The following is a 21,508-nucleotide window of genomic DNA, read 5'->3' as shown; positions in this document are numbered from 1 at the left end:
TATTTAGAGAGATGGTTTATAGCTATAAATATAGTTTTATTTACGTTAATTATAAGCTATTTTATTTAATTATCTTTAGTTATCAATTACATGTACACAAGAATGAAAACAAAATACGGAAGTATACTTACAAAATATTAACGAGGCAAATGCTTTGTAGTTAACAAATATGTTACACAGTTATTATTAAAACAGTTTTTCCTTTTTAGGTAATAATAATTTATCAATATCGATCGTTATGTAAGTTTTTAGTTCGATTCGTTTTATATCGTAGAACATAAGAATTAATTAAGTACTGTTTTTTTTTACTGTTTATATTAAAAATGTGATTTTTTTGGATTAAGAAAAATTTTTTAAGTATTTATGTATTTTTATTTAGACACGTCGTGAACTGTTTCATATTAAAATATACAGTTGGAAACATAAATGTTGGTACTCTATTTAAAACAGAATAACTTATTCAAAATTTGATCAAAAGTCTTGAACTTTTGTGGGGAGCTAGAAGGATTAGTTTACTAGACGAGATTTAGAAACATTTATGAAAAAATTGCAGTTGCTCGAAGTAGCGAAGAAAATACTTAAGGTCATTTTTACAACTTTTTTTATCTGAATCTGTAACGAAAATTTAAAAAATACGTGTTGTAGATTTATATCCTTCACACATATGCCTAAAATTTCACCGAAATCGGTTGATGCAGAAACAAGCAATAGGCATCGAAAGATGAACAAAATGTAGAGTTATCACAGTTATAGGCCGTAGAGTAATAAATAAAATTGCAGAAATCTGCTATTTTTATCATTTTTAATTGTTTGTAGCTCATAGCAAGGTTAACCGCTTTTCAGCATGTGTATAACTAATACAGATCTACAAAACGGATTTTTTAAATTTTCGTTACAGGGTGAGAGAAAAAAATGGTAAAAATGATCTTTAGCTACTATTTTCTTCGCGATTTTGACCAACTGTAATGTACAAAAAAAATTTGTTGCTTTTCATCTAGGAAATTAATCCTTCTAGCTCCTAAAAAAAATTCAAGTCGTTTGTAGCAATCCTAAAAAATTATTGCATTTTAAAAATCGTACTATTATTTATTATGTTCCTAACTGCATATAAATTTTTTTATACATTATGTATTATACCTTTACAAGTATAAGTTACAGTGAACTGTAATGTAAATAATAATTTATCTTTTATAATTTTATAATACAAATTCAATACGATTTCTCATTCCAGTATTTAAGTGTTAATAATAATAAATACCATCATGTGAATCATGTGCAAATGTAAATGTAACGGCATGTTAATGTTGATTGTGAAGATAAAGGAGAAAAATAAAGCAACTTCGCTTTGAATCGTATAAAACTATAACTTTCACCTTTAAATTATTGATTTATGATATGACTATTAAGTAACATTTATTAATTTATTAAAATTTATTAAAGGTGCCGTACAATCTAATCAAATGTTTAAAGTTTGAAGATAATTGTAATATTGAAGTTTAATAATGAAACTGTAAATTTATTAGAAACATAAAATTTATGATCGACGTTAAATGATAAAAAAACAATATTTTATTTGTATTAATGTCTAAGATGTATACAATACTATGTCGTAACTATTGAATTCAGTAGACAAGTATGTTTCGTAATTTTATGTAATATAATTTAAAATATTTGTATTCCAATATCGTCCTATTGACAAAAGATCAAGTTTCTTATGTGCCCTACACGAGGTAGTCACTGGTCACAGTGATGGTAATCGGGATGCTCGATTGAAAAGAGGGGATAGCCAGCGCATCTGGAACATGATCACCAGGCGTCGCTTCGAGCGTACCCGTCGCCATCAAAGTTATAAAACCGATCAAAGCCGTACGGAGTTTTCAGGAGGGTGGTCGCGTTACGCTCGGAACTTTCTTAAACAGACGGAATCCTTTCGAGTAGTATATATAAATATATATATATATGATTTGGTTCGCGCAACAGCAAAAGTAAAAAAATGACGGAACGTCGTGTGATTTGACAGTGAAGAAACATTTAATGGGAAAAGTGCCTCGGTATCCTGTGGTTGGTATTCGGGAATCCTAAGTATCGCCACAACACCCTGTAGCTCTCTGGTTAGTCGCGTCATTTTTCGGTACATCAGGATTTGATTAAGAAGTGATTATTCGGCAAAAGTTGACCCGCTTTCGTAGGTCGTGCTTACTATACTCAGCTATGGAAGTAGAGAGAAACGAAGCTCACGAAAACTTCTCAAATGTCGATTGTCAGATGTAATGTATAATTTTATAGGGAATAAGGAACTAAGGCCGGCATAGTCGACATATATGTATACACAGTGACTCTGACAATAGCCCGAGGTAGGAATTTCTGCTTTAGAGAAATATGGAGGGTCCATTCTCTATCGGTCACATATCGTAATTGACAAAGTTCGTTCTTATAAATGAGCTTATATTTGAGCCTTATTTTCATTACACGTTTTCTATCGGTTACGTTTTGCTCTGTTTATCCAGAAGGTTACGTATAACATAACGATCTCTGGATTAACAATGGAGTTCATGTTCCTTATTTATCGTTTTACGTTCTTTCAGAAACATCAAACATGCTTCATCTATCATGCGCGAACTTTCTCATTATACTTTGGCCTTTCTCGTCTCAATAAAGGTTACCTAATTTCATCTTTTGAATTATAGAATTTCTTCTTGCTTGACACGAATGTATCAAACAGGAGCGAGAAAATGTTTCTTCCAGATTTTATATTTATTATTCTATCGTGTTTTTGACCAAAAAACATGTCGATTTCTGCTGGTGCTGGTGTATGGAACATTACTTACTTGATTTTGAAAGTCAAAATGATCGTCCCGCGCGACGTGACTGCTTTTATCGCGGCGGTTCGCACACTTGAGAAGCGCGCAGTGCTCAAACGGGCACGGCCGAATCGATTTTCCCTGGTTCCACTACTGACGATAGAGCTACATGTATGATTACTCGAGTCCCTCACAGCTACCGGAAACTATTTTGCCCAGTTTCTCCCGATGAACGGTAGCGTTTCCTATAGTCAGTCCGCCGTGAGTGGATTGGTCTACATCACAAGTTCTACACAGACGGCTTGGTCGCTGGTTCGGTAACGTCAGTGGAAACTGGCCTGCGTGAGATTGGCTAAAATTAAACCGCGATCGAACGCGGGCGTAATTCGTGATGTAGTTAAAACGTGGATGGAAACATGACTTTCATTTCCAATGGCAATTTAGTTCCGGTTATTTAATCTTCGATGAATACTCGTTGCATTAATCGATTGGTTCTCGATCGGCATGTGCCTTGTGAAGTCTGTCTGCAACGTGCTACAGCTAGCTCATCATATACCGTTATACCACCCGTATCGCACGTTAAGAATCCTAAAAATAGCGGCGACCAGTGAACGAAAATAATTCTACATTTTCTAATGAATCCTGGTGGCGTGTCTGTGAAAGAAAGGGTATGTTTGGACGTGACGTGCTAATCAGGTCAGGTCGCAGATCAATCCTTTTTTAATCGCTTCGGGAAATATTTTTCGATATTTACGTTGAGTGCGTAATTTAAACGCTGCGAGTCGATTCAATTTCTCTTCTCTGCTTTGTTTCACAGTATATTCTTCTAATTCGTTTACGAATAATTATTCTCGGCGCGTTGAACGATGTTGTATTTAATCCATTACCTCGTCTGTTAGATACTTTTAATACGATTATAGTACAAAATCAGTTTTCAAGATACGATTAAAAATCGTATATAGATTATCCTTTTTCCTATCGGTTTCAAAGTACTTTGGTTTTGTCACCAGTTGGATCGATATTGTATAGACGTGGTAGTACGAGTAGCGAAGGTGCCAGCAACGAAGGAGACAGGAGGAATAAGATTTCAAAGAATTAACCAATCAGCTCGGTAATCCGTAGATTGACCCGTTTCTCCTGATCGACGATTCGTCGTCTCGTTTGAACAGATATCCGGATTCTGGCCAGCGTACCGACATTGGTAATCAGTGAACGGAAGGAAGGCTCGAGGCGCGGAACGCGAAAGGGTGAGACAGGGGTGAACTGGCGGAGGGTGAGGCTGAAGTGATGACGGGCGAGGAAGGAAAGTGCGGGGGTGGAACTGGCACTGGCGGGGATGCCGGTGTGGGAAATACGAACCTTACCGACAACGTGAACAATGTTAACGCCAATGTACATGCGAATGTTAATACCAACATAAATGTCAGCCAACAGAATGGAGGACCGGAAAAAGCGCCCGTCGTCGGCGGTACCAATGTGGAAACTTTACCACGCGCTGGCAAGCAGGTAAGAGAATTTCTATGGAATTCATTTTACTTTTAATATTTAAGTCTATAACGGTACGAGGTAACGTTATTTATGTCTCTTGGATAATATTTTACGATTTTGTTAGTCGTTGATCGTTCGTATAAGTTATTGATAATGTATGTTATCTTTATACGGACAATTATAAGTTCATTTTATGTCAGAAAGTTATTTCACATTTGAGATGTGTGTTAGGCTTTTTAGTCTTGGATTACAAACCGCGAGATAGCCTAATAGTAATTTTTCAATTCTAAATATAATCGTTAATTTGTTTAATGGAATAGCTAAGTATAGCGTGTATCTTGTATTGATTTTTTATTAATGTGAAATCTATGAACAGGCTAACAGTAAACAGCAATGATATCTATTTGTTGGTATATTTAATCTAATTTAGCTTACGCATTTATACGACCAACGAAATGATTTATAACGATACGTGCATCCTTATTTATGCGTGGCCCTCAATTATTCTGCCAAAAAATTATAAGAATTTACAATTCTTAAATATGAAAATAGAAAGAGAATTTTTATTTGGTACAATGCCTGCTTGAAAATACTTGAAAGTATAATATCCACGATTTTGATTAAAAATGCAATTTTTTTACATTTAAGTTTATTCCATAAGCTTTACTCGGCAAAATGTCAAATAGTAGCATTCAATTTTATTATTTTATTATACGGATGCATTTCGTTATAAATTTTATTATGCGTACTAGCCACGTGTGTTTGCTCTCATATTTTTCCTGACATACTGTTACGATCTCAAGTTACAGAACGTTTATTGCGTTAACGGAGATGAGTAAGTATCTCTCTTTTAGTTGATCTCAACCGAGAGAAAGATTAGAAAACATAAAGTTTTGATGAAATGCAGTAATTTAATATTCATGAAAGAGAGAAAGATGACACTGGAAGCTGTGTATCCGGTTTTCAGTACTTACAGTACCGTAAGAAACTGGCAGGCGATCATTAGATCCCCCTTTGCCGTATCTAACAGCTAACAACGACAGCCAATGGATAGCATTTATTCGAGAGAATTACAACTTGCACATGGCTTCTACTACTATTTATTCGTTCATGCGTAACAATTTGATGACACGACAATTTGATAGATTAAGTATCTAGGAAAATCAGATAGTTCATTTCTAGTTCTTCATGTATATTTCATAAACAAGAGAAAAATGTAAATTTCTATTTAATCTCTACATTGAATTATTAATTTACAAACAATTAAAAAATCGAAATTGCAATAACAGATAGACAAATTCGTATAATTCTGTTTTAATATATCATTTTTGTATAAAATAGTTGGTCGTATATACGATAGTCGAATGAATAAACTTCTATTTTATTTGTTTGTTCTTTTTGGACTAAGAAAGGATTATTCATAATTTCCACCTTTTTATCATTACGATGTTTTAACAGTACAATCATTTAAGTTGCTCGGCGTTCATTAAATGCACTTAATAAAGATTCTGTTCAGGTCGATAGGGTACTTGTTTAGGTTTAAATCAATCCAATCTGGTCAACAAGGTAATGTTGCAGCATCCTTTGTTAAACTATCTTAAGGTACTTTTATAAAGGGCTCTTGATATTTAATTACAATTCAGAATACTAACGTATTTAAACAATAAATTCGCGGAGTTACGTAATGTATAATTTATTGCGTTATTCAGAACTAAATGTTGCTAAAATACATATTTCCACAATTCAAACATCTTTTATTTCGGTCAACTTTTTTACATGTGTAGAAATAGCAACAAATAGTTAACGGTATTCCTTCTTTAATTAAAACTTTGTTAGAGGTTTACGTGTAAATCTAAGGAACTTATGTTGTTTTATAAAACTGTTCTTCAATGTAAAAAATGTTACATTTATCTTACAAAATCTTGTAATTGATACTCAGGTCTGCTTAAGATGGCTCATTATCAGCACAGAATCTGCTTTTTATCATTATACATTATCAGTAGACATTAGCAAGTTATAGCGATGCATATAAAATAAGAATAAAAATAGAGATAGAATAATAACCTTGAACATGAATACCAGCATAGTTTTGCTTATTCATAAGTTATAAACGTTTCAAGTAATAGAAGAAATTGGTAAGAATATACATGGAGGCTGTTGCTGTAATGAGTAATGAATTTTCCATTGTACATACATATATTTGCTTTTTATTAGCGACATTAACGTACAAAGAGCTGTATTAAGTTTAGTGAATGATTGTTCCAGCGGACAGCTCAAAGGTCATGGTTAACGTAGGACGTAGGTTGTGAAAGTTGTAGATGGGGAATACACGTTATGTGTTCAGGATTTTAATGGGTCCAGCGTATACTATGCCCAGTACACAATAAAACCCGTTTCTATTTATCTTCTATTCAGTTCTAAAGTTAATTATACATTCGACATTAAAACGAGTTTGTTCGTCAAACTAGTTTCTGTATTTCTGAATGTAATCGTACAAGTTTCTTTATTTCGTATAAGTATTTGTATTTTATTTTTCTCATGATACAAATAAAAATTTATATACGGAGCTTGTATCAAGAATGTTTTATTTTGTGGTGTTTTTAATTAGAAGCGGTATCTTAACGTTTGAAACATTATTTAAATTTAATAATTATTGTAACATATGCTGATAAGCGAATAACTCTTAAGAAAATGATTTAACCTTCATACATAAAATTATGAAGTAACTAATATTCGATTTTCGATATTTTTAACTATCTTATATTTTATCTCTATTTTTGCGTGATTCGTCGAAAATCGAAACGAATGGATATACGGTCAACAGTAAAATATTATAAATATTTATTTTTAGTATTTAAGGAGGTACGTGTAAAATTATATTAATGCTTGCGTTTTCTTGCATTAACTGCAGTGCAAGGAATTTTATTGGCACTACCAAGAGGTAGTATCGTGTACACAGAAGTGTAGAACGTCGTCTTTGTGCCTACTTGTCTTTTGATATATTTATTCAGTGTCTATTTTTATATGATGTATTTTTTCTGGTTTCTCGAATGTACTGATGAATCAAAGGGTGTTTCCAGAAACAGTAGCGGGCTGTAAATACTTGAAGAAATGTGCATGGGTTATGAGCCAAAGCTTTTTATTTCTTTTTCAGAGACGCATTTTGCCTCAAACATGATATTAGTCATGTAGAACGAAAACGTGTATTCTTTGAAAGCGTATCGATAATAATCTGTCATAAATTTTGATTTAATATCTTTCTCGGTATAATTTAACGTAATAATTTAATAAAATTTCATTTTATAACAATGCGATAAAATCTAAAGATAATTATTTTTATGTCATATCATTGAATTTGTCTCTTTATGAAAAAAGAGTATTAAAAAGAGTTCACGGAGTACTATTTTTAGAAGAGTTAGATGATCACGCATCTTTGTCCGTTAGAAGAAAGCTTTTATTGATATCTGAAATGAGATTTTCTTACAATACAATAGCAGTGAGGGCAATATTCTGCATTCGATATCAGATACAAAATATATACATTATTAAAACACGAGGGGACTTGTACACATTGTACACGCATAAATTTATGCATACTTCGTTGATATTATGAATGAAATAATTATGTACGACATCTGTATGAATTTAAATAGGCTAATGAATAATATTTCATTGTCTTGACACATTATGAACGAGTAACAGCAAACAGTGTGTTTCGTTTTATAATAAAATAAATATTTTTAATGTAATTATATAGATTTCATCAGGTTATAATATTTCCAAGTATTAAATTACTAAATATTAATATTCAGCCGTGAATATTTTTATCAGTACAATACCTACATCTTGTAGTACTTTTAAGACATTTTCCCCCCGAATTCCTGAGAATTCATGCATTTCTGATAACTTATCAGAGGGAGTGTTGTTGCATCACTTATCAGAATTCTCCGTACTCCTACGAAATTCTTTTATGCACACAAAGATTACATAAACTTAGTTACTATACTTATACCGCCCGGCATCTGTAATTCGTACATTGTACGTAACTCCGTTTATCTATTCGGTATGTACAATGTACACGTTGGGCTCACGTAAAATTACGTCATAATCCTATCAGTATGGACCTTGTAAATGGATCGTCATAAATGAACCTTCATTCATGCTACGAGGCCATGGTTACTATCTCAAATTGTTTAACGCGCAACTGTGCATATACATAGTAATCGTTCCTGTAATTTAATTGCAAATTTAATAAAAGACAAAGGTATACAATTTTTGTTTAGGTCGGACTTTGAACCTTCAGATTTAATTGAAAGCATCGAACGATATCATCTGCTTATCGAGTACTCGAGATCTACGAGTTTTCTTAAGAATCTCTCCACGTTTATGTTTGAAGATCTTTGATTGAACTTTCCGATATGTACATAATGGAGGCGGGTCAGTTCGATGAACTCGTTTCGTTAGTCATACTATAGATATCTGAACAAACGAAGTCAGATCGATTCAGGTATAATCGCAGTGGACGGAAGTTTTGTTGCTGTTCAACTTAGTTTACGTACGATACGTAATCAGTGATAGGATAAAAGCACAAAGGTGACGCTGAAATATGTAACAGATATACAGTTTTCTGATCAGACTTTCCTTAAGCGTTTCGTATCGAACTTTATAACGACCGACATTCACTTCGAATTTGCGAATGATGAAGGGCGTGATGGCCCTGTAGCGTCTGGTGATGATGAATTTAGGTCATTCGTGTACTTTATCCGAGATGTATGTCTCGTTATTTGTGACATTCAGTGGCATGACCGCTATAATTTCATGGTCTTCATGCAGGGAAGCATCCTACAAGTATTGTTCGCGGCATGACGTGTCATACTGTGCGTAAATTTATGGAAGTTAGCGCGTAAAGACATATGTGATGAGACTGGGTTACATCTGATTGCTTACAATGCAACGCAATGCAACACACGCCTACATTTGTTACGAATACGTGTGCTTTTTAACGTATCCGGTCGCAGGAATCGTTTAGGAAACGAGTAATGCAATTTTTATGGTAATCAGCAAAGAACGGGGATTTAACGTGTAATCGTGAAATGAAAATTTGTTCAATTTATATTACGCATTGCGAAGCGTATAAAGCATGTAAATGTTTCATTTGTATATTTTTCTGTAATGCAGGATTTTTTAAAATATATCTCTTGTACGTCGAAGGAAATTAAAACGTATAGAGCGGATTTCAAATTTTTATTTTGAATAGTGATTACGAGGTAAATTGAGTTGAATTTGGTGCAAGGAACTGCCACTGAAACAAAAGAAGTTAACGATGAACTAGTTGGAAACTATGTTTTTTATTTTACTTTCATATGAGATCATAAATTGAAATTAGTTTTAAAGAACTTATCAATATCATTGAAATGAAGTAGATACAAGTTCCTGGAAGAGTTTTAACTCCATTGTGTTTCGATATCACGATATTTTATGTTCGTTTGCAAAAACGTCTTTTATCCGACTCATAGTTTGAAAGTTAAATAGGTACATAGTTCGAAGATGCGGAAAATACTGCATGACTCTCGATTTTCGTGAATTCCAACTTTGTTATTGCATATTAACTCAGTAATTTACATTGTAATATGTGGCTAGAATGATAACAGATAAATAATAGAAATATCGCTGATGCTTTCAGCTGTAATTTACATTCTTATAAGGAAAATAAGCAACGATGCAATAAAAAGAAAATAGCCTTCGCTCGTTTGCATATAATAAATTGTATGTACAAATTTTTGTTTCTCCCATCTAAGAGTTTCTTGTGCTCCGTTTATCCGTAGCGATCTCTAAAGAAACGCGGTAGCCATTAATATCAATTTCCTGCATGTGTAATTGTTATTTTTGCATCATGGATTAATGACGCATGACGATCGTTACATTCTGATGTATAAAAGCACTATGCACAACGTGTAACGTACGTAATGTTCCATACATGTCTCCGTAATCTTGACATACATACCTATTACCGACACGCCTTTTAAATTCTGTTCACTATCGTGTTTTTGCGAGATTGGTCTATCTCCCATTTTCTTCGCTACAAGATAATTAACTTGCTTCGTAAAACGCGTTTGTTATAGCAGGCAGGATGTCGATAACAGCGTACAGGGGAAAGAAAGCTTCGAGTACGAAAAGGTACCGAGTTCTTTGCGAAAGGCAGACCAATTAAAACGGTCCCTGAACAGTCGTTCGAAGGAAAGACTGACACGTGGCGATAAATTTTCGTACGTTCGTTAATTTAATCATCGTTATCCAGTGAGCTATGCCTAATAGCGTTCACGCGGTATGTGCAATTTTTCTGTTTTCTATTTGTCAATTCTCAACCGCATGGAACTGGGTTGCAAAACCACATAAAGAGATACGCGAACTCAGGCGCGCATGCGAGCTCGGCTCATCTACGTGTAAAGTTCCTTCCAGTGGGGTGTAAAGGTAGACTGAAAATAAACGTTTTTGCCTCGGCACGTTACCGCAATAGCGTCGATGCTTGAGCAGAGAACTTAAAGCCCTGTTCCCTACGCTTCGACTTGTTCCACGCACGTGCATCCACAGTTTCAAACTGGAGAACGTCACTTTCTTCCTGTTACGATTTCAATTTAGTTTCGTGTATATATAGATATAGATATATTTCCTCAATGTATCAGACATATATCTTCGATATAGTACAAAGGTGAAAAAGCCTTGGATTAACTACGATGATAATCTAATAATAATCGTAGTCATAATGACGGCTAATCGTGTTACTGGAGAAGCGAATCTTTAGTTACTTGCTTCGTGGTACCAGTAGTTTGTAATTTTTGCTGGTTCATAAATTTTGTGGAAGTGGGAAGGAAATCGGAAATAAATATGTAAATAGTAAAAATGATGTCGATTCATAAAAATAAAACATTTCCGTTTGGTAAATGATGCAAGATTTTTGTATTGTAATGTTTTGTACCGTGTAATATATGGGCATATATATGTATATTTAATGATTAGCATCATAATAGTGCGTTTCCACGTCTCTTGTAACTTCTTAAAATGTACATATGATTAGTAAAATTAAGCGATGATAGTTTGTAAAATAGTACTTTGCACAAAGCTGATTGCAAGTTGTAAAATTTATTTTCAGAGTTTTGCTCGTCCGATTATCAAATTTATGTACGTTATTGTCCTACAAGAAAATTTATTATTACCCGTAGCTTGTAATTTGTGACTTGTCACAAGTATCACGATACCACTAATAATATTAATTTATTTACGTAAGAGCTTTACGCAATTCTTATTTTATCATTGGTTCTAAGAAAGTCGAAATTAAATGTAACGCATCTCAATCAACTTGTTTGAAAGGATAGAAAGGTTACTTTAAATACAAATGTCTGAGAGAATGAAAAAAGGTCAGCTTTAATTTTACTCGCAATATACATACGTACATATGTGGTCGTTGTAGAAAACAAGTGCACTTTCTCGACAGCTTTTAGGATTTCTCAAAGAAATTTGGCATTGTGCCTTCGATGCGTTCTTACGATGCAGACGCGTAATATCGAAGACGCCAGTGATCGTGACCCAGTTTAATAACATCTCATGAAACGCTTCCGTCATTAAAACCATTGTAGGTGGTTAGAGTTATTCATCGGGCCAACAATCGGCTGTAATGTGTTACTAACAGCAGGCTAATTTGATTATTAAAACGTGACGATTTCGAAATGCCAGGCGTCTTCTCCGAATAACCGTTTAATAGACGTTGCACCAATGGAGCGTGATACTTGGTCTTTATCCGCGTATATGCTTCCCTATACGAATGACGAAACAGTCGGAGGGTGGCTTGAAGGGTCCTGGCCTTTTCTTGCACACTTAATACTTCCTCTTCTTCATGGGTTCTTTCGTGCGTATTCGACCCGGTAACCCGACTGCCACCCTTTCCCTGGCCCTGGCCCTCTCATCGCTAAACTAGGGTTCATGGCATCCCAACGTCATTTAATTTAGTCTCAAGGGTTAAGAGAAGTGAGCTCCTCGTGTAAGTGAGCGGTTTCAAACGATTTTCGAATCCTTCCACTCCGTCGTTTAGCTTCTAATTAAGAAACTCGAAATTTGCTGTGCACACAACAACCGGAAAATAATTTACCTCTGGCGATTGAAGTTATGAGGTACAAGGAGATTTCTTTTAGTGCCCGATAAAAATTGGTTGATTAATTTATTGTAGGATTAGCAGTAACAAGGTTCAAGACAAGACAACTTCGATATTTAGATTATATTTGTTTGGAGGAGACAAATGACTTAGGCTTGGTACTCGAAGATTTGACGTTCGAAGGTGTAAAAGTTTGTTGTTTCGAATATTAGTTGATTATGTATTTATAGTGTTCAGGAAGCGATTTAATTTCAATCGACTATGAGTTGATCTTGTTTTGGCTTATTCAAATTACTGGAAGGCTACCTTGTTGCAACACTCTTTAGTTGGGATTCGGTAATCGAGAAATATCATGTCCTTTATTTACGTTATATCGGCTTGTTAAATATTTTTACAGAAAATATATGCCGAATATTATTTATAAGTATCATGCATGTACGCTTTGCTACGTGCAGTTAATGACATGGAAACAGTGTGTGCAGATTCTTTCATATAACGACCAGATCGATCGCAATGACATTGATTTCAGTGTGTTGATCGTATGTCTGTCGGCAATTTGTCAATGACACACACACAGCTAGCTCGAATGCTAGGTGTTTACAGATAAAAGAAGAGAGAAAAGAAACGAAGGTGAAACTAGTGGATGGATTTATCATAAATGTTCCAATTCTTAATCGAATATCTACTACTATTACGTATTTCGTGTTATAGAAAATTAATTCTTTTTTTACGTTTACCTCGGAACAATATTATCGACGATTTATTTTTTTCTGAATGAATTTTAATAATATTTATACGACGAATAAAAATTAAATTAAAATTACGATGCCAAATAAATGTCTACTTTCTAGTTACTGACTAATCAATACTATACTGATCAGTATGGGTAAGGTTAGGCATCACCTGGAGCAACAACCTGTATCAATTATCGAGCCGTGGGTTAGGTTGGTTATTTTTTCTCTATACGTGAGTGTAATCGCGGAGATTATCAAGATAATATTAACTCTGTATCGTAGCGGTGCAGCGCGTGGAAAATTATAAAATCAATGTAGCTGCAAGGAAACGATTTAGATCGTTCTGAATTAGATTCGTACGATACATTCTATATCGAATTTTACAAGAAAATTCTTATCCAATTAGGGCTTAAAAATTCATAAAAGTTTTATTTTTCATAGGTATGAACGTAGGTAGCATTTTATAAATAAAGTGTATTTTATTCGTAGAACTGGCATCAACCGTACTTTTACATAAATAGGCGGTGCACTGTCATCTGAAGCCCCAAGTGTTTTTATCATATTAGACAATTTAATTACCAAAGAATCCGATTGCAGGCATATCAAATATTCACTGCCTTTCTATCTTATGTTTGCTTGCACGTGCTTTGAGTGTGCAAACGGCTTTTTTTAATATATAAGAAAATGTGTAATATTATTGAGCTTAAGCGAAGTGGAATTTCATTAAAAACTTACGAAATATGGACACGCTGTGTCCAATTTATCCTCTGCCAGATATGAATTTCATCAACATTCTTTAGATGTTTCATAACATCACGCTATTCCCTATGAAAGTTCACTAAAACGAGATATTAAAATTAAAGCTGACAAAGATAATTGATACGTTAAAATGCATATATCTTTTTGCTATTTTTATCGCAATCAATGAAAATCAAGTTATAATCGTATCTATACCGTGAAATATTATTCTTTATTGTTTCAATATATTCAATATATTCTTCGATCTTAATAAAACGTCTAATATAAGAATTAATAAAATATCATCTTATTGCATAAACGTTCGCTCTCTCATTATTTTTTTACACCTAGCGTCAAAAGTGCGTGCTGCTGTAACTATACAGAATTTTTTAACACGTTTTAAACGAATACTACTCAGTTGGCAACAGCTGTTAAAGTAATAAAATATCAATAAGCCGTTACATTTAGAATGACGAGGGGAACCTCTTTCAATTGTTACCCAATTTACAATGACTGGCTTTCTCTGCTACGTAATTTAGAAAAGAAAGCAAACCGATATCTAGAACGGCTTCGGAGACAACAAACAGCGTTACGTGACTCACTGTGTTCATTTGATCGAATCCATTCGATGTTATTCCAATCGAACGAAGACAAATACGTACAAAATGTGACAATAAAAGATATATCAATAGGCAGAAAAAGCTCGCTTATACGTTTCCACGCGAAGTCTCATTGTTTCACGAGCAACCGATCAGCGTTTGATCTATCGGTCGTATCTCGGTGACACGTTGCACTATACAAAGATGCTTGTATCGAGCAATGTTAATTAAGCAACGGTGTCGATAGCGATTGAACGATGGTAGGTGAGGTGATAAGGGGGTGGTACGTGGATGTGGAAGGACGCAAAGAAGGAGGTAAGCGGAACGATAGGAATAGGGGGCGGTTTGCTGCAATAGCGCTGCCGCGTTCATATCGACCCGAACCTCCAGACTCCATTTTGCTTGTCCCACATATACCTATGTACATGCACACGTACCTATTATTCGTTCGCGTACATACATACATACTACGAAGCCATGACTCGTTCTCTGCCAGGTTTTTCACTTCTTCTACGTCGCTTTTCTTTCCTTTATTGCATCCGTGCCCTTTTCTCTTCTTTGGCTTTTGGTACACCACCGCGTCAGGAAGTGTCTCGTTGCAACCGTCTGCAATCGACATACAATACACCGATTTCTACGCCGGCTGATAGCTACACGAGCTGGAATACATTACACTTCCGACTTTCTAAGTATCTCTTGTGGTACGCCGAGAAACCTTAGAATCAGGCGCTGCCAAATGATTTTTAATCCCATTGGTGTTGCGTATTCGGAAGGATAGGGTCGGACTCTTGATAACAGGCTAAACCGGTGTATCCGTTGCATGTTCACGAATATGAAAAACCTAACTTTTTGGTTTTGTGCACGTGTATAGCGATTGGCGAGTGAATTTGCCGTAGACAAATTTTATATATGCAGCGAGAGACGAAAGCATTCGTACAATTATTTTATTAATGTAGAGGTGTAGAAATAAAAAGAAAAATATTTTTTATATTATCCTTTGCCATCTCTTGGACACGGATAATAATAAGTTTTTGATTAAATCTGTTTCTATGTTTTGCTAATCATTTTTCAAAATTTCTTAGATTCTCCCGATAATTGTAATAAGTAAATATCCTCATATTTCTGATCGTGATGCATCTGTTAAAAATATAGGGAAAGCGTGAAGGGACGTATTTTAAGATCAAAGTATAGTGCTATTTTATTATATATGCTTTTAACCTTTTGCGACGAGACTTGCTAATGTTACGCAATGGGGACGATAACCCTTTCCTTTGATCGATAGTATATTGGAACCCTTTCAACGAAAGCAACAATTTCGAGCTAAATATAAAGGTTATTCTTTAAAAATGTAACATAATGAGTAAATATTACGTCATACAGTACATCGTTCATGTTCGTTATAAACGCTGCTTCAACGAAGAAACAATTACGCGATATCTTATTTGAATTTAGTTGTAACGTTCAGTGTAGAGCAAAATGTACAGAGTGATGGAGATAAAAAAGAAGAAAGAGCGTCGCTCAATAAAAAGCAGTTAATTCAATGTAATTATGATCTGTTGGAAACATCGAAAATGACGTTCATTGGTCATTTTTCAAGTATTATATTGATGTTCGCTATAATTTTGAGACATTTGCTAAAAGGTTTGCGGAGAACCCCAAATCAATCTTAAATTGCATCAAGCAAGCGTAGCGCCAAAAAGGTTGCAACACTAATAGTAGAAGCGGTACAGTGATCTACTTTGTGGTTGAAATCACGTCTGACCCGAAAGTCGGGTATCTCGACGTAAAAGTTGCACAAATTACGAATGAAATATTAACTTCGATATTATCGATCCAGATATTTCGTAATTCGTTCCGACATAATATATCGGCAAGTAGAATCTAAGTGGATGAGACTGGCGATCGTAATCGTGACTTACGTATCCCCATTATTTAATTCTTCTAATTCGTAGAAGCGATTTATCTCGATTAGAAATACATCGTTATAACGTTCAATCTGGTAATTTATTTTATCATTATGTTTAGATCGTTATATTAGAATAAATATTAATGCCATTTTTAATGCCATCGATCTATCGTATGCAAGCCGGAGATTGTCGCATTTGAAATTATAACTTAACTTTTCTATGAGCATCGAAGATTTGAATCGTTCCTCTGCTCATTAATTTTATGCGCCGTTATTTACTTAGCCTACTTTTGAAGGAAAAACGGGAACGATGGAAATAAAGTGCTATTCACTTATTCATGCACTTCACCCTTAGATCGAGTGAAATTATACGTTTACTTTCTGCGGATTATTTAAATATCTGTACCATAGAACCACTATTCACTCTATATATTTGATTCTAGCATATTGGTGATCGAAAGTGGATATTAATATATTCTCGAGTTATTTTTCCAACGATCGTTTTTTGTTCGGCTTTACGAATAAATAACGCGAGACGATCGATACGAGACGAGAACAACGTATTTTATTATTTGAAACGATCGAACAAATATTTGTAATGCATTGTATGAAACGAACCAGCGAAATTGCAACATATCACGAGACGAACGAGAAAAGTTTTAATTAGGTGTGCCGATACGGCAGGATGAGCAATGTCGCGCGTCTAATAAAAAAAATTGTTCTGCAATGCAAAAGAAAGACGAAGAGAGAGGGAGTCGAATCGACAAATTCTGAAATATCTGCCTTTCGTTTGAAACGCATGCGCGACGGGCACGACCTCGACCCTTTCAACTACGCTCTTCATTGGCCCCCCTCGGTCAAAGCTGGAGCTCTCCTGTTCTCGTTTCCTCCGGCGAGGCGCGCCACGGCGTGTCGACCATACATTTAATTAAGCCCCAATGAAAAGGACGCGTTGGCGGCGATGAAGAGATTACGTTACTGGCTGAAGTAAACTGACATATATTCCAGTTTCAGGAACAAACAAAACCTCGAGACCAGTTTTCATAAAATATTTCTAACGGTATTTTGGACCATAGGCCGTGGCGTTTGTTCTGCAACATAATGCAACTCTACTATATAAAATATAGTACCATAAATCGTACGTCGATAGCAGAATCCGCAATATTATACGTATTGGATAGAATGTATCGACGTATTGTACTTCAGAAAATGCATTACTTCAAAGTGGAATAATAAGCAGTTACGAAAGGAACAAGAAGGTCAGATCGATAGATCGATCAGATTTGTTAGTTAAAGATAAGGGTACCTTTTAACGAGGTGTTATTGGAATAATCGGAAGTGAACGTGTCGCAAAGATACGCGAATATTGGATAGATTTTTACCTCTGAAACGTATTTGTTGGAGATTATTATTATCATCGTTGTTATAAAAATGATATATCGAAGGTGAACTGGTTTATATCGTGCCATACAATTAGACTATGACCCCCGGTATAATATAACGGTATAACAGGTTCAGGGTTCAATCATTTGACACCAACATTTAACTTCGTCACTACACACAGCGAGAAACAGAAAACTTGCTAACTTACATAACTTATTACGTTTAGTTGCCATCAATTTATGTTTTTTATTTGTATTATTGTATTGTCAAGGAGAATCCCTTGAGAAATCCAAAGAGAATTTCCTCGTCTTTAGTCCTGATACTTTATTTCCTTCGATAAAACATCCATAATTATAACTTGAATACTTTTCTAAGATTTTTCTAAAGCGAACATGACGTAATGATAATATTAATAAAGTTCTCGTTTATCGTTTCGTATTTAGCTAGCGAATCGTTCAAATTAGTTAAAGTTAGTTCAAATTAGACGATTTCTCCGATACCTAAATATCAAGTGCATTTTACGTCTATAGCCTGGCAAGTTCTTCAATCTCTGCAAAAGGGGAATAACGCGTCGAACGATTACAGATTATTTGCTTCTCAATGTTGTTTACAATTTCAAGATCTTTTCACCCTTACATGACTACCTCGTGACTCACGACTGCATTTACGTGACGGTACACACGAGGCAAAAAATTGGGACGCGCGACAAAGAGCAGACAACAATTCATGACCCAATTTTCGCCGATGTTGCGGCGACGATACCGTGTAAATCACAGGATCTACCTTCGTAAAAAAGGTGCAGCCGCGTATCTCTGAATACGTGCTTGATTGTGGAGGTATCTCTGTCAGTCACAATAACCCCGAATGTTCCCGACAAGGGACGGAGGAAACATTTAACCGATTTAACGGGAGTGCTTCCGTCGTCCAACTCACTATACGAGAACTGACATCATACTATCATCTTGGTCGTTGATCGGCTGCTGTCAGACTGGAACGTCACTTGAGTCATGATTCAGGAATTTCGTTAATATCTCAACTAACGGTCATACCCTTAGAACAACGTTTTCTTTATAATCGTAAAATTCTTACTGCCGTTACTTCGAGGAGCTTCAGCTCTTCTTTCCTCGTTAACGTTAAAAACTATTTTAAAGAAGTTTTATTGTATTTCTAGAGAGCATGATTGCACTTAATCTCTCCCATTCACGATATAACATCGCGGAGAAAAGGAAGTTACAAAATGAAACTCTATGACATAACCGTGTTAGAAACTTTAATACGTTGTCTACGGTCTTTTGTGAAATAAGTCCATTCGTTGTGATATAATTAATAGCTCCTTTCTGTACCCTCTAATATCACGATGATGAAAGCACGCTCTCAAAGGAGACGTGTTTAATCACTAGGGAATTTCATCGAAAACGTGCTTTTAAATGAAATTATTTAATCGCATCTTTCTTCGTGGCAGCGATCGAGGTAGAAAGCTTACAAATGTTGAACAACGTTTAAACGTAAAAAGGATATCAAATTTTGGTGAATGTTCGTGAGCCAGTGATAGCGAGGAAGTAAGTGCTTCTTGAGCGAATGTATCCGGTACTTGAACTATTATAACGGTAACGATACCATCTTGATCATCCTGCTATCAGAGCTTGAAAGTATAAAATGTATTTCACAATTGAATAATCTATTGTCTATAGCTTGTGATATATTTTACATGTTTCGTAAATTAATTTAAAGATTCTAAATAAATTAACGAAAATATTTGTAACATTTAGAAATATCTATTAACGGAGAAAATTTGTTATTAAATCTTTTATCATCATTTCTCTCTCGTTAATTTATATAAGAAAATTAATCAAATTTTTCATTGTTGTTTCTCTGTTTAAATAAATATTTACTACGTATTCGTTATTACAACCTTTTTTATAGAGATTCGTTTAACCTTTTTTACCAAACTCTCTATTATCATTTTTCTGTTTAAATAAATATTCATTAAGCACTTATGTATTTATTATAATAACCTTCTTAACCACCAAAGATTCTTTTAATTCGATTACACAATTTGTGAATACATTATACAGTATTTATAAAGCTAGAGAGAGTTCTGTATATATTGGCCCAAAGCAAATTCCGAATTAAAATACATTTTGTCTGCTGCCTATTTCTCGCATATTGTTTAACCATATTTTTGTAAGGCACGCAATGTTCACACAAGGTTAACTGCTAATGCGAGATTAAAAAGATGTATTCGTGGATATGAGTTGTTCCAGAAAACATATTCTAACTGTACATGAAATTTTCCTATACACTTCAATGTAAAATATCTTTTTAATGATTGTACATTGCAATATATTATAATTTTTCTTCTCTCATTCGATTTATGAAACTTTTAACAATTTCTAATGCTTCCTATTACTCATAAACTACTGAGTTTTTAAATCGAGTAGTATTTTGATTTCCAATATATTAAAACTCTCCTACTTCCACGATTTATTCTCGGTATAAAAGTTTTAACAATTTTTAAAAACAGAACGGCCAAGTGCGTCATCGGATACTTGTAGTAGATATCAGACAATTTGCATTCAATGAAGAAATGTAGTGCTGTCATAAATCTCTTCGAACGCAGACGAGTAAAAGAATAACAGCTTTTGTGCACTATGTAAACCAATAATCTTACATTTACCGAGGTTAAATATCTTGGTTCCATTTTCTATTTATAGAGTGTTGTTAGTAGTACGTAATCGGGCTCACGTGGATATGAAGGAACATGCCTTTTAAATCTCATTGAAAGGCATGACTCGAGAATCAGCTTTTTCAGTAAATCGGCCACGTTCGTACACACATTGAATATAATACCGTCGTCATGGCTTGACTTGGCCGAACGAAGTCGAGGCGAAATCATCGTAAAAACCTGTAATATCGAGGCAGTCAGCACCTGATGATCTCACGCTTACGACGCGAGACATGATGTCATTTGTCGTCTCTAATGTACTGCGATTATGCAAGAGGTGCTCATGCATGATACCACCGCTGGAAACACGCGCTGGTAGGAGATTTGATTCTGAAAGCGAAACTACGTTTGAATTAATTTGATAGACACTTGCTTAGTTGTTATCGTTTAACGTACCTTCTCGTTCATCGTCTGCATAATTTCGCTTAAAGACGTAAATTGTTTACTTTCGTAAACAGCTAAAAAGTTTCCTTCTTGTCGTTGCGTAGTTTTTTCCGCGACTTTGTAGCAACTTCGGGGAATAAACTTAGCTATGTTTAGAAAAATACACAGGTAGAAATGTTGATAATGGGTTAATTAAATAAGGAAAATATGTGGCTTTTGTTATCTTTATTTATCGTTATGTTAAATAGGAATTATATACGGTATTAGGTATACTAAAGTAAAACCTCTTTCTCTCTCTCTCTCTCTCTCTCTCTCTCTCTCTATACATATATATATATACTGTAATTATTTTTAGCAAAACATTTCATGAACTTTCGGAAATAATTTTTTACCATATTGGATCTGTTACGAAATACATACACTCTAGTGAATTACCGAGATTTTTGTATTTTCAAGTGCTTTGATCATATCGTCAATTAAATTCGAAAGCGGTAGCTAAATTACATAAATAAATGTATTAATATTTATATTTTTGAGTACTATTATCGTTTCTTATGCACTTAATTATAAATGGAAATTTATGCGCATACATTTTGAGGCATAA

The 21,508-nt window shown here is 34.6% G+C and overlaps 1 protein-coding gene across 1 annotated transcript in view; it reads left to right on the top strand.

Annotated features, from left to right (window-relative positions):
• The first annotated feature begins 1,849 nt into the window (after positions 1–1,849).
• Positions 1,850–21,508, top strand: part of LOC100742486 (ankyrin-3) — a 57,646-nt gene continuing 37,987 nt past the window's right edge. Inside the window, exons 1-2 of the mRNA XM_033324192.1 lie at positions 1,850–2,111; positions 3,971–4,307. Of these exons, the coding sequence (XP_033180083.1) occupies positions 4,089–4,307 (219 nt within the window). The 5' untranslated portion in view covers positions 1,850–2,111; positions 3,971–4,088. The remainder of the gene's footprint in view (positions 2,112–3,970; positions 4,308–21,508) is intronic.

The sequence above is a fragment of the Bombus impatiens genome, unplaced genomic scaffold, assembly GCF_000188095.3.
Source record: "Bombus impatiens unplaced genomic scaffold, BIMP_2.2 scf_1666, whole genome shotgun sequence".
NCBI classification, from domain to species: Eukaryota; Metazoa; Arthropoda; class Insecta; order Hymenoptera; family Apidae; genus Bombus; species Bombus impatiens.
This window is presented reverse-complemented; position numbering and strand designations above follow the sequence as displayed.